The sequence below is a fragment of the Acomys minous genome (assembly GCF_964271855.1).
Source record: "Acomys minous genome assembly, chromosome: 2".
Classification (NCBI taxonomy): domain Eukaryota; kingdom Metazoa; phylum Chordata; class Mammalia; order Rodentia; family Muridae; genus Acomys; species Acomys minous.
In genome coordinates this window covers 49902967-49928810 of record NC_140484.1, presented here as the reverse complement: position 1 = coordinate 49928810, position 25844 = coordinate 49902967, and the positions used below count along the sequence as shown (strand labels likewise).

General features: G+C 48.9%; 1 protein-coding gene across 2 annotated transcripts; it reads right to left on the bottom strand.

Annotated features, from left to right (window-relative positions):
- Positions 1–6466: 6466 nt before the first annotated feature.
- SPINDOC (spindlin interactor and repressor of chromatin binding) lies at positions 6467–25450 on the bottom strand. Of its 2 annotated transcripts, none has more exons than XM_084761417.1 (6): positions 24672–25450; positions 18162–18491; positions 17937–18086; positions 17678–17803; positions 17313–17513; positions 6467–7202 (listed from the first exon to the last, which is right to left on the bottom strand). In XM_084761417.1, the coding sequence occupies exons 1-6, from the start codon at positions 24799–24801 to the stop codon at positions 7108–7110; spliced, it is 1032 nt and encodes a 343-aa protein (XP_084617543.1). In that variant the 5' UTR covers positions 24802–25450; the 3' UTR covers positions 6467–7107. The 2 variants fall into 2 exon arrangements, with proteins under 2 accessions (XP_084617543.1, XP_084617542.1); XM_084761416.1 differs by having other exon boundaries at positions 6467–7240; positions 24672–25444.
- Positions 25451–25844: the final 394 nt, after the last annotated feature.

Here is a 25844-nt window from a genome sequence, read left to right as displayed (position 1 = left end):
GAGCTGACTCCCACAAGTTGTCCTCTAACTTGCACATATATGTGTGGCATGTGCACATATACACACAAACTTTAGATTAAAAATCTTTATGAACCGGGCAGTGGTGGCACATGCCTTTAATCCCAGCACTTGGGAGGCAGAGGCTGGTGGATTGCTGAGTTCAAGGCCAGCCTGGTCTACAAATCGAGTCCAGGACAGCCAAGGCTACACAGAGAAATCCTGTCTCAAAAAAACAAAAGAAAAAGAAAAAGAAAAAGAAAAAAAAAGAGTAAACATCGGGAAGCAGAGGCAGGTGCATCTCTGTGAGCCTGAGGTCAGCTTGGGTTACACAGTGAGTTCTAGGCTAGCCAGAGCTACATAACAGACCTTGTCTCAGGAAACAAGACCTATGATAAAGTGCTGTTACTTCAAGCTGGTCCCACCTGCACCACTCCCCACCCCCCACCCCCGCCATCCCAGCATGCATTTCTGTTTACCTGGTCTCCCTCAGGATGGGCATACCACTATATGGATTTTTGCCCCCCCTACTCTCAATGTCTAGAATCCTGTGGCATAGAGGAGTCACTCCACGGTGGCCCTAGAGCACTTAAATTTCAGGTAGCTCAGATTGACCCCAGTGAGTGAAGCTGTTCAGTGTAAACTGGGAGTACCAGCTATTCCTACCAACTGTCCTGCCTTGGTGAGGTGCTGGGAGCAAGTCTGTGGGTACTTTTCTCAGAGGCAAAATTGTTCACCCAGGAAAATGTGGGTGTCATGGTAAATAGCAGCAAGAAAGTATGGAGGGGTACAGGTCAAGAGTCTGAGATGGGAGACCCTACCACTATGTCTTGCCCTGTGTGATGTGAGTATACCAATTAGTCATTGTTTTGAACCTTCCAGAAAGCCAGACTGAACCAGGGGCAGAGATGGCAGAGGGAGGCCAGAGCTGGGGGGGGCAAGGCCACCCAGGCCCTAGGAGTTACCTTCTAGAGAAAGGGGATGGGGTAATGGGGTAATGGGATCCCCTCTGCTAAAGCCCTGGGGTTGGCTGCAAGCCACTGTCACCTAGCCAAGATGATCGCTTTTTTTTTCTTTTCTTTTCTTTCTTTTTTTTTTTGAGACAGGGTATCTCTGTGTAGCCTTGGCTGTCCTGGACTCACTTTGTAGACCAGGCTGGCCTCGAACTCACAGAGATCTACCTGCCTCTGCCTCCCAAGTGCTGGGGTTAAAGGCGTCTGCTACCATCGCCCGGCGATCACTCTCTTTTAAAACTTTTTAAAATTTCTTTTGCCACGACACCCAGCCTTTTTTTATTATGTTTATAGTGCTCTGCCTGCATGTACACCTGCACTCCAGAAGAGAGCACCAGATCTCTTTTTTTTTTTTTTTTTTTTTTTTTTCGGTTTTTCGAGACAGGGTTTCTCTGTGTAGCCTTGGCTGTCCCGGACTCACTTTGTATACCAGGCTGGCCTCGAACTCAAAGCGATCCGCCTGCCTCTGCCTCCCGAGTGCTGGGATTAAAGGCGTGCGCCACCACGCCCGGCTGAGAGCACCAGATCTCATTATAGATGGTTATGAGCCACCATGTGGTTGGTTGCTGGGAATTGAACTCAGAACCTTTGGAAGAGCAGCCAGTGCTGTAAGCCTCTAAGCATCTCTCCAGCCTGGCATGATGACCTTTTTATACCTATAGTGAGCCCCTCCAGGGGCCCTGCCAGGCAGAATATGATTCAATGCCAGGACTGGTAGACAACAGCCCAGACACTGGAGATGGAGATGGTCTAGGCTTGGGGTTCTGATGCTTTTACTAGCCCTGGAAGACAGGTCACCATGTTCCTCCCCCCATGCCTCGATTGCCTTACCTGTGCAATGGGCACAATATAGGGTGACTCATGGCACAACCAGGGTAGGTGTTCTGCCTTTGATCCAAGGATTCTGGCAGTGTCTGTTCCTTTTTGTTTTTCTTTTGTTTTGTTTCCTTATGAAAACTAGGCCAGCACTTCCTCTTTCCCTTTGCACTTACTAGCCAGTCACATCAGACTGTGAAGCAGAGCTCCCAACTGATGCAGGTGAACCCTGTCTCCCTCAAACGCCACGCTGGGGAGTTGGCCGGGAGGGAAAGGCAGGGCTGCAGTGGACAAAGGGCAGCAAAGTCTCTTGCTGAGTGGTTTCATCTTCTCCATTCAAGCTGCGCGTCTTCTTTCCCCCTCCATCGCCTCCTGTGCTAATTATAAGCCTGATTCTTCTGCAAGCTAAACCTTCCTTCTGCCATTTACTCTGTGTAGTTGGTTTTTGTTGTTGTTGTTGGTTTGTTTGTTTTTTGGTTTGGTTTGGTTTTTCAAGACAGGGTTTCTCTGTGTAGCCTTGGCTGTTCTAGACTCGCTTTGTAGACCAGGCTGGCCTCGAACTCAGAGATCCGCCTGCCTCTGCTTCTGGAGTGCTGGGATTAAAGGCGTGCACCACCACCGCCCAGCTGCTCTATGCAGTTGTGTCCTTGATGCACAGAGAGGAGCATCACTCACTTTCATTAGACTCCAGGCTCCGTGACGCTAAAGAAATATTGTTTAGGAGCTGGAGAGAGAGCTCACTGGGTAAGAGGACTCACTGGGTCTTCCAGAGTTCCCGGGTTCAATCTCTTTAGCATCCACAAGTCAGCTCACAACCTTTTTTTTCCTTTTCTTTTCTTTTTTTCTGACACAGGGTTTCTCTTATAGGCCTGGCTGTCCTGGACTTGCTTTGTAGACCAGGCTGGCCTCAAACTCACAAAGATCCACCTGCTTCTGCCTCCTGAGAGCTGGGATTAAAGGTGTGCGCCACCACACCCAGCTCACAACCCTTTTTAAACTCCAGATCTGATGGCCTCTTCTGGCTTCCTCAGGCACCATGCACATGGTACAGAAACATACAAAGATCCGTGTGTGGTGGTGCATGCCTTTAATCCTAGCACTCAGGGAGGCAGAGGCAGGCAGATCTCTGAGTTCAAGGCCAGCGTTGTCTACAAAGAAAGACCAGGACAGCCAGGGCTACACAGAGAAACCCTCTCAAAAACCAAAATAAATAAATAAAAATACATGGAAACAAAACACTCTTAAAAATTCTTTACAAAAAAAAAATTAAACAGGATTATTTAGCAGTTAACACCGCGTGTGGTATCGCACACCTTTAATCCCAGCACTCAGGAAGCAGAGGCCAGCCTGGTCTACAAAGCGAGTCCAGGTCAGCCCAGGCTACACAGAGAAACTGTGTCTCGAAGAACAGAACAACAAAACAAAAACCCAAGATTATTCAGCAGTTAACATCTTTTAGGTGTGGCTGTTTAGAATTTAAGGGCCAGGTGTGGTGGCTCATACTGCAATCTCAGCAGTGAAGGCAGGAGAACTGACGGCACAAGTTTGAGGCCAGGCCAGGCTAGTTTGAGTAATGGCAGAGTTCAAAGTAGCTTAGCTAGGGCAGCCGGGGCTCTCAGGGCACTAGAATTGTAAATCACACAGGCTGGAGCTCCAGAGGCTGATTAGGCCCTCAGCACCACTCTCTCCATTTTCCCTGGAAGCCCACTTCAGCAGTGCAACACACCTGATGTCTGATAGGACAGACACCCTCATACTATTCAGTCTTGGTAGTGTATTCCATAATAAACTCAGCAAACTAAGTACAAATTTCCTTGCCTTATGTGAGACCACAGACATCCCCAAAATTTGTGTACGTATGCCATGCATGCAGGAGCCCACAGAGGCCAGGGGGTTGTGAGGTACCCTTAGAGCTGGAGGCCCAGGCCATTGTGAGCCACCGGATGTGGGTACTGGGAACGACACTCGGGTCTTCTGGAAGAGCAGCAAATGCTTTAAACCAGAGCCATCTCTCCACTCCTACTTGTAGAGGACCCGAGTTCAATTCCCAGCACTCACATGGCAGCTCATAACTGTCTGTAATCCAACTCCAAATGATCTGACACCATCACACAGACATGTATGAAGGCAAAACATAAACACACATTAAAAATGTATAAAAATTAGCTGGGCAGTGGTGGCTCAAGCCTTAAATCCCAGCACTTGAGTTCGAGGCCAGCCTAGTCTATAAAGTGAGTTCAAGATAGTTAGGGCTACACAGAGAATCCCTGTCTCGAAAAACAAAAACAAAACAAACAAAAGTATAAAATTACTTTTATTTATGTGTCTAATGTGTATGTACAGAGGCCAAGAGTGTCAGATTCCCAAGAGCTGGAGTTACAGGCATAGGACATCACTGGATGTGGGTGCTGATGGGTTTTTTGTTTTTTTTTTTTTTGAGACAGTTTCTCTGTGTAGCCCTGGCTGTCCTGGATTTGTAGACCAGGTTGGCCTTGAACTCAAGAGATCTACCCGCCTCTGCCTCCCCAGTGCTGGGATTACAGGTGGATGCTGAGATTAAAGAGCAGCAAGCATTCTTTTTGTTTTGTATTTCTTCGAGACAGGGTTTCTCTTTTTATGTACCCCTGGACATCCTGAAACTCCCTCTGTAGACCAGGCTGGCCTCAAACTCAGAGATCCTCTGCCTCCCAAATGCTGAGATTAAAGGTGTGCGCCACACGCCCAGCTGCAAGCACTCTTACCCATGAGCCAAGCACTCTCTTTAAGCGTCCTTTCCCCAATTTTTGTTTTGTGAGACAGTGTCTTTTTTTTTTTTTTTTTTTTTTGGTGAGACAGTGGCTTGCTGCATAGAGCATAGAGCAGACTGGTCTCTGAACTCAGTGATCAGCATGTCTCTCTGCCCTGAGTGCTGGAATTAAAGGTGTGTGCCACAACAACTGGTGTCTGAGTACAGGTACCCAAGTGCCAGGTACACAGAGCTCAGAGGGCAACTTCTTCCACCATCTAAATTCTGAGAAGGAAACTCTGGTCATCAGATTTACATGGCATGTGCCATCTTACCAGCCCTCTGATAACAAATTAACCAACCAGGAGGGGGCTGTAGGAACTCTCAAATTGAAGCCAGTTGGTTATAGGTACAGAACCAGCTCAGAGACACTGAGCCCCTCCCCCTGAGGGGTGTGTGTTGTTTCTTACAGTTTTATCTGAATTGTTTTAGGCTGTGCATAGAGAACACCTAGGAGGAGGATCATGCGCTTGAAACGGCCACAGAATGTATCAAAATGAAAAAAAAAAAAAGCCAAATTTTTGAGTTGTTAGCTTTATGAGAAAAAGTTAACACAAAACAAACACCTAGACACCAAGATGGCATTTGACAGACATTTATTGAGCACTTACGTGCCACGTCCTACGCAGGGTGCCAGAAACACCAAGTCAACATAATGTGGTCCCTGGACCACAGAGTTCACAGTCTACGACAAGCCAGGTTCACACAACCACAGAGGGGCATTTGGGTCACCATTTTACAACACAAGGTTCAGTAAGTTTCCTCAATACTTTGTGATAGACAGGATGTTTTATAAACAAGTTGGCATACAGTAAACAGGCAATTGCAGGGACAGAAACCACCTCGCACTCCAACACAGTACTTCCAGAGACAGTGCATATCAGGGTTAGGGAGTGTACAAACTGTGCCGACCTCCAGAGACAGGTGTAGACCCAGGAGCCCTGTGGCCCACCTTACTTCACACAAAGGCTGGGGACACTGGACAAGGGTACCCCGAGCCTCTACTCCACACCTACCCTTGGCCAAGGACCCTCTACATTCTAGGGTTCCTCCTGAGAACATCAAATGGCTTCCAAGGGCCAATCCCCAGTAATCCAGTGTGATATAGCTTAAGCCAGCACACAGCACACCCCTGACTCTTCCTGCTAAGAGATGAGCCGCCTTCTTCACCTCTCCCTCAGTCTTCATACCCTACCAGGAACAGCAAAACAGCCAGCAGTGTGTGGTGGCCCCACCCCTGCATACTTCTTGGGGATTGCTGCCCACTCCCCCCAGGCTTTCTCTGTGTATCCTTGGCTATCCTAGACTTGCTTTGTAGACCAGGCTGGCCTCAAACTTTGCAGTGATCCGCTAGAGAAACCTAGGGTTTGATAGTAAACAACCTGGGAGGGTCATTTCACCCCAAATGCAAAACCTACTGACTAGGTCTGTGCAGGGTTAGCTCAGGAAGTCCAAAATCTGCAGACCTGAGGTGGACTTGGGAACAAAAACGAACTGTGTAGTGGAATCTACAGACCTGCAAGAAAGCAGGGGGGTGCCATCTTTTCATCAAAGGGGAGGTGCTTGTGTGGGCTGCCCAGCCATCAGGCCCCAATAACTCTTAGCTCCTTGGGTGTGAATAGTCCCAGCTCCATAGAAGCTTTGCTTGGACAGAGGCCTACCAGGTGGGTCAGTAGGTCAAATAAATATGTTTCTCTCAGTTGACTGACACCAAGTTAAGTAGGTCCAGAGGTTCAAGTAGGCTCTAATGGGGGGGGGGGGGACGGTCTCTGGCTCCCACCCAGGACACTCCCTTTCCTGTCCTTCAAGCTGCTCTAAGAATCCTCCCTCTCCCCAATGACAGCCCAGACAGATCTTTTAATAAAAAAAAAATAATTTATTGTCAACAAAGGCAATATATACAACAGGACAACAGATGCAACAGGACGTAAGGTGAAGGGGTGTAAGGGAGCCCTCAGCAGGGATGAGGTGGTGAGAGGTAATGGAGGCCTCCTGCTGGAGGAGCCAGAAGTGGGGGAGGAGGTGTCCCCCGAGGTAGTGGGACTCAGTTCGAACCTCATCATGACCACCTCTGCATAAGGCACTGTGCCAGGGGAGAATGGTAGGAGCTGAGAGGAAGGAGGAGGTGTGGGGTCAGAGAATGGGTCAGCAAAGGATTGGGGAAGGTGTTCTCCACAGGCCCAATGCCTTATCACCCAACAGCCTAAGCTACCTGGTCTACCTCAGCCTTGGCCAGGGGCTAGCATTTTTTAGTACCCCAACAGACAGTGCTGTCCTTCTCCTCCACACTGTCCCGGCACCTAGTTTTAAGCTGTTCATCAGGTAGCCAAGCTGGGCAGATCTGAGAGTTAAGCCAAAGGGGGATACTACCTCCCCCCCCTTCCTTCTTCCCACCCCCCTCCCCGGGAAATGAAAACTTATACCCCATTTCCTGCCTCTGGTTGTCCTTTTACAGTGGCATTGGATTCTGACAGAACCTTGGGCCAGTCTGGGTTGTCACCTGTTCCCACCCCCTTGGTGCCCTGGGGGTGCTTGGACCAGTCCTGTAAGAGGCTGACGGCTGGTGGCTCCTCCATCCGAACACGGATAACCTGGAGATCCAGTGTCCCACGGAGCCCCGGAGGGGGAGCTGGGAAGGGATGGGAGCAGAAAGCACAGTCAGGGCGTTCCCATGGGTCCCCAAACCTGCAAACCATACCAGACTACCAGGGCTTTTCCCATTTCCATAGCCCAGCATCTGTCCGAGGAGAAGACCAAGGAAAGCACAAGGCCCACTGTGGGAAAGATTAAGCTTTGTCACAGGTGGAAGCAGTCTTGGCGGACTTTACCCTTGGGACACCCCATGAATACCTTGTGATAGACTGAGTGGAGCCTTCCTGGGCTTGGAATTCAGAAAGCAGACCTGGGGACCCCACCTTGGCTATTGTTTTCCTAATTGACCCTCAACGGAAGAAGGAGACCGCCCTTTCCATGTGACTCAGGCAGGTGGGGAGGAGAGAACGACAAGTTCAGCCCAGGCAAGAGCGCATGGGGAGCAGAGATCAGGCCGGACCAGCACGTGGGCCAGAAAGACACCTAAGGACCCGTCCTGTGGAACGGATACCGGAAGGTTCACTCTTTTGTCCCTTTAACCTTTTTTCCTTCTTGTGTAAGCTAGTTGGGTTGTATAATAAAGTTTAATTGTTAAAAAACAGAGCCAACAGCCCACTCCTGATTCAACAGGAATGGAGGACCTCACAGCTCTGAGGCACAGACCAAGCATTAAATGTAGCTCCCTCCCCGTGTACTCAGCATGTGGGTTCACAGTGCCATGACCTTGCTCTCCAGCTTCCACCTTTAAGATTACACATAGGAGCCAGGTGTGGTGGCGCACACCTTTAATCCCAGCACTTGGGAGGAGAGGCAGGCAGATCGCTGTGAGTTGGAAGCCAGCCTGATCTACAAAGAGAGTCTAGGACAACCAAGGTTAGTTACACAGACAAACCCTGTTTTGGAAGGAGGAAAAAAAAGAAAAAAAAAAAGACTACACTTAGAAGTGATATGATAGGGAACACCCATTAAGTCTACACATGGCTTTCGCCCCATGGCATGGGAGTGACAAGACACCCTGGGTTAGTGCCCCAGCTTTGCTCTGCAGCCTTCATGCAGGCTCCACATAGACTGGTGTCTTAGCATCACTGGGAAGGTACTGAGAATGGCAAAGCCAGGACTCCAAACAGGGCAGGTAGAAACACAAACATGTCCTTGACTTGGGCCCATGCAAATGCTATGTCAAAGCAATCATAGCACTTGGGAGTCAGAGGCAGGCCAACCAGGAGTTCAAGGTCATTTTCAGGTCTGGACTTGGGGGCTAGAGATGGCTCAGTGGTTTAGGGCACTGGCTACTCTTTCAGAGGACCATGATTCAATTCCCAGCACCCACATGGCAGCCCATACCTTTCTATAAACTATAACTCCAGGGCGTCACACAGACATACATGCAGGGACAATACCAATGAATATAAAATAGAAACAATAAATGATAGAAAAGAGCCTGATATAAAATACCAAAAGCTTCAAGACCAACTACTGCAATAAGATTGTCAAATGCCAGGCCTAGTGGTGCACACCTGTAATCCTAGCACTCAGGAGGCAGAGGCAGGTGGATCTCTGTGAGTTTGAGGCCAGCCTAGTTTACAGAGGGTGTGTCAGGACAGCCAAGGTTATAAGAAGAAACCCTGTCTTGAAATACAAACAAAAGGGCGGAGGGAGGGCTAGAGAGATGGCTCAACAGTTAAGAGCACTGGCTGTTCTTCCAGGGGATAACAGCTCAATTCCATTACCTACACGGCAGCTCACAACCGTCAGTAACTCCAACTCCAGTTCCAGGGGATACAACACCCTCACACAAACAGTGCATGCAGGAAAAACACCAAGGCACATAAAAAACTAAGTAATTTTTTTCTTTCTCTCTCTTTTTTCCAGGACAGGGTTTCTCTATGTAGCCTTGACTATCCTGGACTTTCTTTGTAGACCAGGCTGGCCTCAAACTCATGGAGATCTGCCTGCCTCTGCTTCCCAAGTACTGGGACTAAAGGTGTGCGCCACAACCCCCTGGCTAAGAAATAATTTCTTTAAAAAAGAGGTAGAGCCAAGCAGGAAATGGCAATCAAATAGTGCTACATACTGTGTAGCCTTGGCTGTCCTGGACTCACTCTGTAGACCAGGCTGCTCTTGAACTAGTCCCAGCGTTTAGAAGCTGGAGACAGGTAGACCTCTGAGCGTGAGGCCAGCCTGTCTACACTGTCTACACAGTGAGTTTCACGACAGCCAAGTCTATGTAAAGACCCCATCTCATACACGAGGAGCTGAGAATACAGCAACTCGGTGGTAGAGAACTTGCCTAGACAAGTCTAAGCTCTGGGTTCAATTCGTGGAACCAGGCGTGGACCACATACACACTCCCATGGGAAGGTAGAGTAGGAAGATCATAACACAAAGTTTGAGGCCTGTGTGGGTAACTGAATGAAACCCTGTCTTAAAATAAAAAGTAAAGGGAGCTGGGGCAGTAGCTCAGAGCAGAACACTAGATTTTTATTGATTGATTGATTGAGACAATGTTTCTCTGTGTAGCTCTGGCTGTCCTGAACTTGCTCTATAGACTAGATTGGCCTCAAAGGGAGATAGATTGACCTGCCTCTGCCTCTCAAGAGCTGGGATTAAAGGCATGCATCACCACAGCCCAGATAAAATATAAGATTCAGTAGAGAATAGCTAGGTGTGGCGCACGCCTTTAATCCCAGCACTTGGGAGGCAGAGGCAGGAGGATCGCTGTGAGTTCGAGGCCAGCCTGGTCTATAAAGTGAGTCCAGGACAGCCAAGGCTACACAGAGAAACCCTGTCTTGAAAAAAAAAATTAGTAGAGAATATTAGGGTTTTTTTGTTTTTTTGAGACAGGAGCTCATTATATAGCCCAGGAGGGCTTTAAACTACTACCCCTTTGCCTCAGCCCCACTAGTGGTGAGATTAAAACCAGTTGTTGCTATCCTCTGCTGACATCTTTAATCAACCAAATAGAGGTGATACCCGAATACTAATAAAGAAATTGTAAGCAAAGGGAGAGAGGGCCAAGCTACAAGCCCACAGATGGAGTCTAGAGCTATGGGCCCAGATGTCATCTCCTAGATATACATAAACCTTGTCTATGCTGAACCTGGAAGTGTTATGACCACTGGGACTCTCACAGGGCTAATCATAAGCTTATAGTCTAGAACGGGGATGACAGACAAGATGATGTGCTATCAACTGTAGGAACCAAAAATAAAAATAAATAAGCAGGGGAGCCGGCCAGTGGTGGGCACGCCTTTAATCCCAGCACTTGGGAGGCAGAGGCAGGCAGATCTCTGTGAGTTTGAGGCCAGCCTGGTCTACAAAGTTAGTCCAGGACAGCTAAGGCTACACAGAGAAACCCTGTCTTGAAAAAAAGAAGCAAGGGTTTTATTATGGAAGTTTTGGGTTATCATATGTAAACATGTTTTTGTTTTAATCCCAGGTGTGGGATACGGGGGCTGCTCCAGTTTGTCCACAGCTGGTACTGCCTCATAAGAGGGCACGTGGTGGGCTGGAGAGATGGCTCAGTGGTTAAAGAGTACTGCCATGCTCTTCCAAAAGACCTCATCCCAGCAAACACATGGCAGCTCACAACTGTCTGTAACTCCAAGATCTGACATCCTAACACCAATGCACATATATTAAAATTAAATATTTTATTAAAAAAAAAAAAAGAGGGCATGTGATGTTTGTCAACTGGTAACTAACTTGTGTGGGGCTGTGGTCTTTGCCAGTGGGAATAAAAGCCAGACCCAGAGAGAAACTGGGGGTTCCAAGGAAGAAGAAGGCTGCTGGCGCTTTACTTCACTGCTGCTCTTGGTGTTGATAGTTTGACAAGAAGTTAGAGATATCCTCAAATGAGGACTGGACTTGCCCCTAAACAGCAGGAAGTAACTAAGGAAAACTATGGTGTTGAGGTGTTAGAAAGGATTGGGGTGGAGAAGGGAGAAAGAGAAGAAATAAAAAATCAAAATACATTTTAAAAATATGCCTACACAAGGGACACGGGAAGTGCTGGGTGTGGTGGTGTACACCTGTAACCCCAGCACCTGGGAAGAAAGGACAAGGGCTCTACTCTACAAGGGTATAGATAGCCTGTTCCAAGATAACTAGAGGATGGAAACAGGGTGAGAGAACACAGAAGCCTGAATACTGGCTTTAACTTTATGTCAATGGACACTGGCAAAGAAGAACCATTAGTGTGGAATGCTGTGGATAAAGTCTGAGTCTGATGGACTCCTGAGAAAGGTAAAAGGCAGCTGACAGAGTAAAGATTCCATCTTGGGAATACACGAGACAGTAGCCAGAGGATAAAGGGGCCAAGAAAGGAGAGACAGCAACTTTGTGCAGATGGGGGGTGGGAGACAGAGACAGACAGAGGAAGAGAAACTGGAAGACAGGGGGAGAGAGACTGCAGAGTGACAGATGGTTTATTACACCCGCCCCCACTGGCTGCAGCAGGTGATGACATGTCAGAGATTGCTAGACAACCCAGAAGCAGGGTACTGGAATAACACAGGTACTGCTCTAGCTGCCAAGGACACAAAAAGTGACCCAAAACCAAGAACTTTCTGAGGCTCACATTTGTATATGTAGGTGCTTTACTTTCTCTCACTGCATTCCCCGATCAGCTCCGTCTGGAAATATCTTCTCCCCCCCCCCCCCCGGGATCTTTCTTTTTCTTTTTTCTTTTTTTCCATTTTTTTCTCCTTTATTAATTTATTCTTGTTACATCTCAATGGTTATTGGAAATATCTTCTTGCCCATGGCTGTGGTGACTAGTTTCTTGGGTCAGCACTTGGAAAGTGGAGACAGGAGGATCAGTGCTTCAATGCCAGCCTGGGCTATAGAAGACCGTGTTTCAAAAAAAAAAAGCAAAAGCCAGGCATTGTACAGTGGCACATGATTGTACTCTAACACTTGGGAGGCTGAGGCCAGAAAAGTCACCCATCACCAAGTCTAAACAGACCAAGCTATCACAGTAAAACCTGTTCTAACCTCTCTCCCTAAAAGCAGGCCCTCCCACCTCCAGTGACTTGTGAATGGGATTATCTTCACGGTTTATGCTCTCTACTGAAGGAGAGAGAAACATGTTTTTGTTATGATCCCAACTGTGGGATCGGAACAGTCTTGTGAGAACAGGTGAGGTTAATCCACTAGAAGGCAAACCACCTCATGTGGGAGCTTGATTGTTGCCAGCTGAAAAGATCCCGTGAACAGACTCTGGGAGGAGATATATAAATGAGCCCAAAACTGGAGGCGGGGCCTGGGGAGACTTGGGATATTTTTGGCTGTTTATCGGTCCACTTCGAGACACTTGAGGGAAAGCTGTGGGCCTCCGGGATCCTGCTGAGCAGCCGGGTTCTGGTTACTTCAGGTTCCAGCAGAAGAAATCCTGCTGACAACGCCAGGAGAATCATTCCTCAGAACTGATATCCTTACAGTTTTGTTTTTCTTTAATCCTCTTTTCCTATTGTTTCGGTTAGTAGGGCTATAAGGGACGTACGCTTGGTTAATAAGTTCGTAATAAAATATATTGGATAAGAAAACTGAACTTACACTCCACTGGTTTGGAAACTTTACCCCTATACTGCAAGCAAGGCTCTTGGAAAGTTCCAAAAGTTTTTCCAGATAGCCACATAGGCATATCCATTAGTTCAGCTAAGCTGACAACAAACAGTGAGCTTTCCTAGTTTCTATATCCATGATTTTTACTCTTTTCCTCTTTGCAGCACAGTAGGAACTTTACTTAAATGGAAGCTGTACTGTTGGGAGGACCCACAGATCTATTTTCTGGCTATGAAAGTGTTTTCAATTGTTAACTGCAGCTGGCAGCACCTGGGTGCAGGATATGTAAATGTCATGTGCTCATCCACCTTTAAAAAGACAGGTTGCTGTGGAATTCCCCCACTAGACCCCCAAAGCCAATCAGTTGAGTAAAAAATGTGGCTTCTTGCATAATAAAGAGTTGGAAGGCAGAGATGCTGAAGAAAGCAGAACAGAGACAAGACAGAGCTGGGAAGCAGGAGACCAGTTCAGTTAGATGCTAGCTGAGACACTGCCCAGCAGAAGGCCAACAGCCTTACACTATACAGATGTCTCTGAGTCTTAATTAAACCTCCAGCAGGATCCTTGAAAGCCCCAGGACTGTCAAAGCTCTGGGTTCCAAAACCAGGAATCCACCAGGATCATGGCAGGGCTCCATGATCACAGCGCCACCTCCTCTGTCCCATTCTCTCTCTTTCCTATCACCTATGGTGCCCTCCCTTCCATTTTGCTTCTCAACTTACCACCACAGACAGGTAATTTGGGCACAGGATGCCCCAAGACTCAAAGTGAAGGAGCCTTTCATGCATGAAGGCAGAAGATCTGAGGTGGACCAAGGAGGCCCAGAACCCTGCAAGTCCAAGCAGGGCATTTTAGCCCAGCGAGTGGCCCTGGAATGTGACTCAAGCTGCAGCATGTGAACACTAGAACTGATCCAAATGTAGGAGTGAAGGAGAGCATTTTGGTAAACAGAGGCAAATGGTGTGCTCCTCTACAGAGCTCTGATGAGGAACCAAACTATTAAAAGTGGGTACTACCGGGGACCTGCTTGCCTCTACACTAAAAGCTCACCTCCTTTTTGCAAGACCCATGCCAGGGACTGGCAGCTGCCTACTAGCTGTCTTATTTGCCCCAGCTCCAAAAGCACATTAATGGCACATTTCCAATCTAGTGGGGCAAGGGCCTAAGCACTCCTGGGGGATACAACCCCTCATTCACAAGCAGCACCGTATCCCAAGATGAGAGGAGGAGAGGAGGAAGCAGGCTCACTCAGCCGCTGCTCTCTAGAGGGCATGGCAATCACCGCAGTGTTTAAAGGCCCATACTGCTCTAGAAGACATGAGTTTGATTCTCAGTATGCGCATTGGGTGGCTCACAAACATCGGTAATTCTAGCTCCAGAGGAATCCAACACCCTCATGGGTACCTGCACTCTCATGCACGTATCCACACACAAACACAAATTATTATTATTATTTATTTATTTATTTGTTTGTTTGTTTTTTGAGACAGGGTCTCTGTGTTAGCCATGGCTGTCCTGGACTCACTTTGTAGAACAGGCTGGCCTCGAACTCACAGCGATCCCCCTGCCTCTGCCTCCCGAGTGCTGGGATTAAAGGCGTGCGCCACCACGCCCGGCTAAACACAAATTATTTTGAGACAGTTTTCTTTGTATAGCTTTGACTGTCCCAGAACTAGCGCTGTAGACCAGGCTAGCCTTGGACTCACAGAATGCTGTGGTTGCCACCACTCAGCCATAAACTAAATCTTTTTTTGTCGTTTGTTTTTTTGTTTTTGAGACAGGGTTTTCTCTGTGTTAGCCTTGGCTGTCCTGGACTCACTTTGTAGACCAGGCTGGCCTCAAACTCACAGTGATCCACCTGCCTCTGCCTCCCAAGTGTTGGGATTAAAGGCTGGGCGTAGTGGAGCACACCTATACTCCCAGCACTTGGGGAGGCAAAGACAGGAGGATCTCTGAGTTCAAGGCCATCCTGGTTTACAAAGAAGTACAGGAAAGCCAAGGCTAGATAGAGAAACCCTGTCTTCAGAAAAAAACAAACACACAAACAAAATTTAATTAAAAAGATAGACATGGTAGTAAATGCCTTTAATTTCAGCACTCAGGAAACAGAGACAGGAAGATCGCAAGTGGATCAAGGCCAGCTTAGTCTACATAGTGAGTTCCAGGACAGGCAGAGTTACATACTGAGACCCTGTCTCAAAACACCAAAAAATTAAAATAACAACAAAAAGGGAACACAGGCTGGGCGTGGTGGCGCACATCTTTAATCCCAGCACTCAGGAGGCAGAGGCGGGCAGATCACTGTGAGTTTGAGTGATCTACAAAGGGAGTCCAAGACAGCTAAAGCTACGCAGAGAAACCCTTCTCAAAACAAAACAAACAAAAAACCCAGACAGACTGAATTGTGGCTAGTATTTGGGAGACACACTCGGTTCCACCCTGGCACTGCATAAATAATAAAATAGAGATATTCACAAGGATAGCTGGGTATAGTGACACCTGGTTGTGTGTTGGAGGCCAGCCTGGCCTACATATTCAATTCCAGGACAGCCAGTGTTATGTAGAAGAGACCCTGTCTCAAAAATGAATGAATGAAAGAAAGAAAGAAAGAAAGAAAGAAAGAAAGAAAGAAAGAAAGAAAATCACAAGGGTCTTTTGTTGTTCTGTTTTGTTTTTTCGAGACAGGGTTTCTCTGTGTAGCCTTGGCTGTTCTTGAACTCACAGCAATCCACCTGACTCTGCCTCCCAAGAGCTGGGATTAAAGGTGTGTTCTGTTTTTTTTTTGAAACAGGGTCTCACTATTTTCTCTGGCTATCCTGGAACTTACTATGTAGACCAGGCTGGCTTTGAACTCACAGAATTTTGTTTTTTGTTTTTTCAAGACAGGGTTTCTCTGTTGTAGCCTTGGCTGGCCTGGACTCACTTTGTAAACCACGCTGGCCTCACATTGATTAGCCTGCCTCTGCTTCTCAAGGGCTGGGATTACGTGCCTGGCTCTCACTGAAGTATTAAAGCCAACCCCACTCAAGATAGTTTCTGTTTGAAATACGTGGGAGAAAGGGGTTGGTGAGTTAGAACCAAAAGACAGATTTGAGAACCTCTACAACCCACTGCTGGTTTTGAGAATGTGAGATCACAAACCAGGGAACGGTATAGAACCAAGAGTTGGGCGTGGTGACGCACGCCTTTTATCCTAGCACTCGGGAGGCAGAAGCAGGCAGATCTCTGTGAGTTCGAGGCCAGGCTGGTCTACAAAATGAGTCCAGGACAGGCAGGGCTACATAGAGAAACCCTGTCTCGAAAAAACAAGAAAACAAAACAAAACCCTAGAGAAGCAAAGGCAAAAAACAAGACTGTTCCCAGAATTGCCAGAGAAGGAATACAGTTCAGCTAATACCTTGAGTTTTATCCAGGAAGACCCACTACTGACAACCTCCAATACTAAAATGCAAATGTGTGCTATTTTAAGCTACTAAATTAATTGTATAATCTGTTACAGCAGCAAACAGAAAACTCATAATAAGACCATGGGAAAGGAGGCATCTCTTGGAAGACTTGGTTTTTCCACCTGGAATAAGAGTTTACCCTTCTTAAGTTTGTCTTTTTGGTGATCCCCCTGCATCATACCCAGTTGTTTTTTTTTTTTTAAACTTTGGGGAGGGGAAGCCATGTGGGCCACGGTCCACCTGTGGAGGTCAGAGACCTGTTTTCTCTTTCTACCAAGTGAGCTCTGGGCACGTAACTCAAGTCATCAGCCTTGGCAACAAGTATCTTCACCTGATGAGGCCCCAGGGCCAGCTCATGTAAGGTACTTTTTGGGTTTTGGATTTTTAAGATTGGTTCTCATCCTATAACCTAGGCTGACCTCCAGTCTCAGACTTACATTTTTTTCTTTTTTTTCCAAGACAGGGTTTCTCTGTGAAGCCTTGGCTGTCCTAGACTCGCTTTGTAGACCAGGCTGGCCTCAAACTCACAGCGATCCACCTGCCTTTGCTTCCCAAGTGCTGGGATTAAAGGTGTGCACCATCACTGCCCACCTGAATCTTGGACTTTCAAGTGTTGTATTACTCTTGGCTTATAAGGTATTTTTCTAAGAACCAAATGAATTACATACAGAAGTTTCTCCATTAGTGGAACAGGCTATAAACACAAGCACTAGCTGTCAATAGAAGTTCACTGAGCTGTTGGACTATGGAGCATCATTTTGATGCTCATCACCTGGGGTCCTGGTCCCCACACTGTTTAAATGGCTGGGTACCTACCTCACTTGGGCCCCTGTATCACTAGTGTGAGAAAAGTTCTTCCAGGGCTCCATGTGGAACCAGCCTCATGGTCTGAAGTTGGGCACTAAGCTTTGGGGGGCCTAGCACAATGCAATGACCGCCTCCAGAGATGCTCAGCTCAGAGGCCAGCTTCCTCAGCGTTCAAACCCCTTTGTCCTTGGCATTTCCTTGGGGTCCTAACCACCATGCACCTCCCCCCTGGGCTCTGGCTGTGATCCAGGGACTCAGCTTTCCTCACCAGCCCCTCCCAGGAGGGCTCACCTGAAGAGGGACTTTGTGGCAGGGGCAGGCCTTCTGCTGCTGCTTTGCTGTCTTTAGAAGAGTCTTTACTGTCTGTGGTCCTGAGCTGAGTGTGGGAGAAGAGCTGGAGGACGAAGCCAGGAGGGAAGCTGCCATCTGTGAAGTGTCGGACTTCAGCTGGTGCTGCGAACGCCTCTGTGGGTGACTCAGGAGATGGGGGGTCTAGAAGAAGGCCATGTAGAACTGTGAGAAGAGGAGGCCAGAACCCAAATGTAAAGCCCTAAGCTTCAGCTAAGCTGCATGCAGGTGCCCTCTGCCTGTCCACTTCCTTATGGACTTCCTGCTCCAGTGTTAGAGCCAGGCTCAGCACCCCTAAGTCCCCTCACCTGGGTCAGGGTCCAGGTTTTTGGTCATATGTTTGCTTCTCTTCTTTCTAGCAGGCTCCTCCTCAGGTGACTCTTTCCATCTCTGACCACGAGGCCTTTTATTTCCTGGCTCTGTGACAGGGGCAACTGCAAAAGGAAAAAACTTTAGCACTTTAAGGCCACTCTGCCTGAGCTCTTTAACTTCAGGCTCCTGAGGACACCTGCCTGCCCCAGCCCATGCACAGGTCTCCCACTAAGCCTCATCTCCCCACTCACTGACCAGGCAGCTCAAGGGGGCGGAGTCCTCTGGGCCGGAGCCTCTTAGGGAGGGATGGGTTGTCCTCGGAGTCCAAGAGGACCACAATCTCTGCTGGCATCCTGGCAGGGTCCGGATTGGAGATGGGGTCTGGCTGGCCATCCTGGCCTGACTCTGAGGGGGCAAAAGCCCACTGAGCTCGAGGGCACCCATAGGCCCCACTTCTCCCTCAGCCCCCACCCTCACTACCTAGGCTGGGCAGGGATGGCTGGTCATCTTGAATGTCTTGCAGAAGGGCCACCCCTTCGCTCCAGGCTTCCAAAATGTTGCTCTTCTCAGAGGGGCTCAGGTCCAGAGTATGGGGATGCTGCTCCAGGATGTGTGTGCGAGCAGTGTCTGCTGACGGGGACCGGATCTCAGCCCCACACACCATGCACAGCGCCCGTCCACTGCCTCCTGGGCTGTTCCCCACCAGGAACTCCTGCTCCCATGACACTTGCTGCTTCGGCTCCTCACAGCCTTCGCCACCTGCTTCCAGAAGGTGAGGCCTAAGTAGCGGCGTCTTTTCCTGTTGGGTTACTGAAGAAAGGGGAGTGTGTTGTGAAGATGCCAGGGCTGGTGATGCTCAGAACACACCTGTGTGGGGTGGGTGAGAGGATTCTTGTGCGATGTTCCAGCTCCCTAACAGACCAGCACAAGGCACACAGCCAAGATGCCTAGGATTACATTTTCACCCTTATACGACCTCTTATCTCGTCACAGATGCCTTTCTATAGATGTTTCCAGGGCTACCAGGCACCATATGCCTGCTCTGATCACCTGGCAGGTATCATTCCTGTGAGGCTTCTAGGTTTCCTCACTTAATAATCAACTGTATCCTTATCTGACTTGTAGGCCACAATGCATAGTTCAGTCTCAGTCCAGGCTAGCCTCAACTTTACTATGCAACTAAAGACAATTTTTAACTCCTAATCCTCTTGCTTCTACCTTCTGAGTGCAGCAAGTGCCACCATGCCTGGTATTTGAGGTGACAGGAATCAAACCTAGGGGTTCATGTATGCAAGGCAAGTACTCAACCCAGGGATAAAACCTAGCTTTCCCCCCACAGCAGTGTATAACGGGGTGGGGTGGAGTGGCGCACACGTGCCAAGGAGGCCAGGTGACAATGCTGTGGGATGAAGCTCTGTTCATCCACCTTTACATGGAGGGTCCTGAGGATCGAACTCAGGGTCATGCTTTGCTACCCAGGCTGGCCTTAAAATGCAACTCGACTGCCTCAGCCTCCTGTATAGACAGGATTATAGGGTTCTGCCACCAGACTCTGCTTTTTAGTTGTTCTAGTTTGCTTTCTGTTTTATGTTGTTGTGATAAAACATCAAAATCAAAGCAACTTGGAGAGAAAAGGGGTTAAGGGTACAATCTATCACTCAACAAAGCCAAAGTAGGAAGGACTCAAGGTAGGAGCTTGAACAGGAGCCACAGAAGAATGCTGCTTGAAAGCATGCGAGAAGTGCTGGCACTCTCCTATAATCCCAGCACTCGGGGGTGGGGGTGGGGAAGGCAGGTGGATTGCTGTGAGTTCGAGGCCAGCCTGGTCTACAAAATGAGTACAGACAGCCAAGGCTGGAATTAAAGGCATGCCCCACCATGCCTGGCTCACTCACAGATCCTTAAAATGTAACTATATCACACAGACAGCCCTAATAAGAGTCTTTACTTCCCTCCTTTCTCCCACAGAGACAGGGTTTTCCTGTGTAGCCCTTGCCCTAGAATTCAGAAATCCTCTTGCCTCTTCCTCCCAAAGTCCTGCACCTCCATACCTAGCTGCTCTTAACATTCTCACCTTTTTTTGTTTTGTGAGACAGTTTTTCTGTCTGGGTAGCCCTGCCTGTCCTGGACTCGCTTTGTAAACCAAGGCTGGCCTGAACTCAGAGTTCACCTGCCTCCCCCTCCCTGCAAACTGGGATTACAGGTGTGCGGCATCACGCCCTGCTAACACTCTTATCTTTTAAGCTCCTACTATAGCTCATCGAACTCTGAGCACTTACTGGCCAAGTTCCAAATGCTTTCACAATCCTCCCACCAAACCAAAATTGTCAGGTCCACCACAGCAGCACCACACCTTCATGGTACTAATTTCTCTCCAAATTTGGTTTCTAATGCTGTGATAAACACAGCCAAAAGCAACTAGGGGAGTATACTGACTAGTTAATGTCAACTTGACACTGCTGGAGTTATCAGAGCCTCAACAGAGAAAATGCTTCCATAAAAAACCAGGCTGTACCCAAGCCTGCAGATTATTTACTTATTCAGTGATTGATGTGGAAAGGCCCTGCCCACTGTGGGTGGGGCCATGCCTGGGTTAGTGGTCCTGGGTTCAGTAAGAAGGCAGGCTGCACAAGCCAAGAGAGCAAGCCAGGAAGCAGCACCCTCCATGGCCTCTGTGTCAGCTCCAGCCTCCAGGTTCCTGCACGAGTTCTTGCCCTCACTGCTTCTGAAAATGAACTGTTCAATGAACTGTGCATGAAATAAACCCTACCCTACCCAAGTTGGTTTTGGTCACAGTCATCACAGCAACAGTAACCCTAACTAAGAAAGTGGGAGGTGGGGCAGGAGAAAGGGTTTACTTAAAGGTTATAGTCAGTCATCTAGGGATGTTAAAGCAGAGCTTACAGCAGCAACCAGGGAGAGGGGCTCACTGCTTTTCTCCCAGGCTCCTTGAGCTACAATTCTTATAAAGCTCAGGCCCACTTAAATCAACCAATTAGCAATAAAAACAAAAAACAAAAAAAGCTCCACAGATAGGCCCACAGACTAATCTGATGGAAGCAACTCCTCAACCAAGATTAACCACAATAGTATATACTCTTAGAAGAGTAAAAAATACTAAATTTGAACTGGCACACAGGGAATGGCTGTCCTGTTTGTTCCTCTACAGGTTAATGCCTCTCCCAGAAGTCAACCTGTCTCTCACAACCAGCCTTCCTTTTCTAGGGTGCTCTTGAATATTTGCAACGATGGCCCTCCCCTCCTTGGTTTGTTACTAGTTCTCTGCTTATATGAGAAAAGCTCTCAAACCCTCAGTTCAGCACAGCCTGGCACTCTCCTGCCAAGTGCCTACAAGCCTGGGTACTGTATCCCTCTCTACCAACAGCAGCAACTGCGTCACACACTGGCGCTTTAGGAAGAGGTAGCTACTGGAACAGTATAGGTCCTAGAACCTTTTTCCACGTTAACAGGACCCCTAGTTTCTTTCTTTTTTTGCGAGGGGTATTTTGAGACAGGGTTTCTCTGTGTAAGAGTCCTGGCTGTCCTGGACTTGCTTTGCACACCAGGCTGGCCTGGAACTCACCAAGATTCACATGCCTCCCCAGTGCTAGGATGTGGGCCACTATATCTGGCCTAGGGCCCCTAGTTTTAATTGGCCTTCTTACCCTCAATTCCCCTAAACCAGGTCTTGCAACAGTCAACCAACCCAAGTCTCCCACTCATCCCCTTTTCCATCTTGACTTTTACTACTCAAAAGCACTCAGGAAACTACTTGCCTGTTCCTGTCACCCACATAGGCTCCCGTTCCTCCTCCTGAAGATCACCCTGACACTATCTTCTCAACTCCCTGCAGGAGCTGCACCCTGCCCCACTGACCACCCCACTCCCCTGTGGCATGTTCCCTCCACAGCACTGCACAGGCCCTCAGGAGATCAGTTTGGTGTTTAACTCTCAAGCACCAACAGTGCTAACATCAATGACAAGCGACTGACCCTGATCAGCCCTTTGACTCCATTTGGTCCCCTCCTTTGGGTAAATCTCACCTGTTGCCCGCTGACAACGTCAGTATTTTATTTCGGGAGCAGTGGGACTGACTGAAGGGCCACATACTTTTACTTGTTATCTCACAAGTATGCTATCAGTGAACTCTATCTCCAGTTATTTTTTTTTACTTTTTGAGACAAGACCTACTAACCAGGTTGGCTGAGAATTTGTGATCCTCCTGAATCAGCCTAAGTAACTCAGACCACAAGCCTGGCAACCCATATTAATACCCTGACAAGGCATTAGAGAGATTTCTAAATGTAGATGTCCAACTGTTTAGCTAATCACTCTGCCTGTAAGAGACACCAAATTTAACCAAGTTCAAAGCCTATTTCCAATCCTTCCAACAGGTCTACACCAAAGCCCTGTCTTTCTCAGTAAACTGGCAGATAATCCTTTCACTTTCAGAGACAAAATTGTGGTGGTTTGAATGTGAATGGCTCCTCAAAGGCTCATCTTCATCAATGCTTAGAACTGCCACTGGAACAGCTTGGGAAGGATTAGAGGTGGTGGGTAACAAGGCTGTCAGGTTCGAAATGTCCCATGGTGGCCGGGCTGGAGAGATGGCTCAGCGGTTAAGAGTGCCCCTTGCTCTTCCAGACGTCCTGAGTTCAATCCGCAGCAAGCACGCGGTGGCTCACAACCATCTATAAATATGATCTGATGCCCTCTTCAGGTAAAGCACTCATATACATTAAATAAATAAATAAAATTTCAAATGCCCCACACTATTCCCAGTTAGCTCCTATACTCTCTGCCTTGTGCTTGTGGACCAAGTGTAAACTCTCAGCTACTACTGCCCCAGCACCATGCCTGCCTGTCGCCATGCGTTTAGTCATGACAGATCATGGCTTCTAACCCTAAGCAAACCCCCGCCATCCACACCCCCACAATTTTTTTGAGGCTAGCCTTGAACTCAGATCTGCTAGCCTTGCCCTCTGCCTCCCAGGTGCTGGGATTTAAAGGTGCACGCCAACAGGTCCTCCAAATGCCATTTGTTTATACTTTGCCTTGGTCATGGTGTTTTGTCACAACAAGAGGAAAGAAACTAAGCTGGGTGTGGTGGAGCACACCTGTAATCCCGGCAGATCCCTGAGTTTGTGGCCAGCCTGGTCTGCAAAGCATAGAGAAACCCTATCTCTAAGAAAAAACAAAAAACAAAAACCAGGGGGAAAAAGGGCGGTGTGGGAGGGAACTATGATTAAAAAACAAAAACTTTTTTATTTTTCATTTTAAAAAACACTGTCCCACTATAGCTCATGTTGGCCTGCAACTCACTGTGTGCACCAGGATGACCTAAAGCTAAGAAGTCGACCTGCCTCTGCCTTCTGAGTAAAAGAATTAGCTTGGACCATCACACTGAGCACAAAGAACAAAGCTTTGAACTCATCCATTTGGCAAAGCCCAGATTTTCCTAGAACCTTGTGCCTAGGCCAAGAGGCTCTGGGATCTTTCTATCCTACCATTCCTAACACTCCCCACTCCTCTTCATTACTTTTGTATTCTCTAAAAAACTGATTGCTGGGCCAGTAAAAGCTCTTGCTGCCTTATGAGTCAAATTCTATCCCACATGGTGGGAAGAATTAACTTCTGAAAGGTGGCCTGACCTCTTCATGCATGCTGGCACTCCCCGGGCCCCACCACCACACAAAGAGGGAGAGAATAAAAAAAGAACTTATTGCCACCTAACACACTAAGTTCAACTTACCTGTTGGCTGCCACTGGGATGTACATTCAAGAGCAAGGTTTCAGCACTGTTACCACCTCTACCTCCGCCTGAAACAGTTTGGCATATACCTGGCCAATAAATACAGTTGAGGAATGAACCTCTGTAGAAGTCTATTTCTTTCTAACAGGGATGAGGCCACCCTGGCAGGGTTGTTGAGTTAACAACAATTAACTGGGAACCTTTGACAACAGCAAAGAAAGCGCTCCATAAAGTGCTTTACAGAAGCAGAAAAGAACCTGTGTGATGCACCAAACACCGAGAGGAATGTGGCCTTTATATCTCGAATTTTCTAACCCTTCCTCCCATCTCCAAAAAGGAGAAGGAAATCCTTAAATTCCAGAAACACAATCAACGACGAGTCCAATCTCTTTTGGGTTCTGTCTCGTTTAAGGGAGACAGTTATTCCACCATAAGGAAATATTTGCATTTTCATGACTAATTGTCTTTCATAAAGGTAGCCCTTTGTTTTCTCCTTTGGACAAAAGCTGGGAAAGAGGAAGAAGGGGGAAGGGAAGGGGAGAGCGAGTTATTCCCAGGTGGTCCCTCAAATACCTCCTTTGGTGACTAATCTCCATGTACACGGCTTAGTACCCACCCCAAGCAAGTCCCCCTTTTCTTAAACTGGGTGCTGCTTGGTGCTCCATTCAATTGCCGGGTTCTAGAACTGACACCTGTGGCTCCTGAGAGACAAGGCCTGGGGATGGGGAAAGGAGGGGAGAACGGGTTCTATTTGCTGGTCTCTTAAAATTCCTCTCTCTGGAAGTCGCCAGACGCGACAGCACCTCTGTTATCCCTTCGGCGGCTAGCCTGGGGCCTAGAGGCCTGGTCGCCCCTCGGCCTAGGACACAGTCAGGCCGGAACAGGGAGACAGTGGCCGCGCACAAACCAGTCCTGGGAATCCGGCCTCTACGCTGGGCCCGAGGGGGGCGCAGGGAACCGGAAGACCCCAAGTGCTTGTTCAGTATGGATGGAAGTCTCTAGACTCTGAGCGGGGGAGGGGCGACGGAGGAAGGGGCGCTCTGAGAGGCCTGGGATTCCAAACCTCGGTGGGGGAGGAGCTAGGGCGCGCGCCGGACGCGGACCTGACCGGGAAGGGCCCGCCGGGGCTGCAGACGCCGGCGGGGGGCGGGGGGGGGGGGGGACGCGCCTGGGGACCGGGAACCCGAGGCCGAGCCCCCGGCCGCCATGCGGAAGTGAGGTTGCCACCCCCCCCTCACCTCGGAGCATCGGCTCCGGCCGCGGGATCACGGCCACCACCACGGCCTCCTCGTCGTCCTCTGCTTCCTCACACTTGAGCGTCACCTCGAAGCAGTCCAGGGCCGCGGCGCCCTCGGCCCTCAGGGCCATGGCGAGGAGGCGGATAAGGGCGACCGGAAAGCAGAGGACCGGCTCGCAGGCCTCCGCGCGCCACCACCCGTCCCGGGCCACGCCGGGCCCGCGCGGCCCACCTACAGTTGACCCGCTCGCCCGCCCGGCCGCCCCGCCAACAACGAGCTCCGGCTCGTCACGACCCCGGGCTGAGAAGGTTCGATCCGGGGCCCCCGACCCCGCCGCTCCCTTTTATGGAGGCTCATTGTCAGCGTCCGTCCGGCAGCCCCGCCTCCTGACCAGACTGACCAATCACGCGAGGGCACGCCCCAAGCTCCGCCCCAGGCACGCGTCTCGGCTGGAACCCTGGGCAGCGCGGAATCGCGGGATCCTTTGCGCGGCGGAGAATCTTAGTGTTAACCTGCTAGGGGCGTCCGCAGCTTTGGAGACCTGCCAGGGCAGCCCCCGCCAGCCGCGGGCGGAGAGGGTACTGCGGGGCTGCTCCGCATCTTTTTTTTTTTTTTTTGGCTTTCCCTTGAATAGCCTCCTGGAAGGCATCGCAGACGAAGAAAAGAGCGGCAGGGGTGTAGGAAAGTTACCTAGGCTCAGATGGGGACAACATCTCTTGTATTTTTAATTTTTATTTTATTTATTTATTTATTTATTTTGCGCCGCGTTCCTTTCTAGTAGCTCAGACGCTCTGGAGTGGGGTGGGGTGGGGAAGTCGCTTCGGAGCCTCCTAAACAAAGATTCTAGAAGATGAAAAGGACGGGTGGTGTGTGAGCGTGTGTAAACCGCTTCCCGGTGAATATAATTTCCGTTTTTAAAAAACTTGAGTCCAGAGAACGTGGCCTTTTCCTAGGACACAGCAGATCCCCTGAGAACCTCCAAGACCAGGATGCGGTTACCATGGCGCTGCTGCCTAGCATTCGTGGTGCCAGTGGAGGCTGTCACAATGGGCGCTTACACTAATAGGGAACACCCTCACTACTCCTTCCCCCACCATATACACACTGTTTCAGCAGAGAAACAGCAAAAATGTCTGGAACTAAAAATTCCGATTTAAAGTGCCACTAAATCAG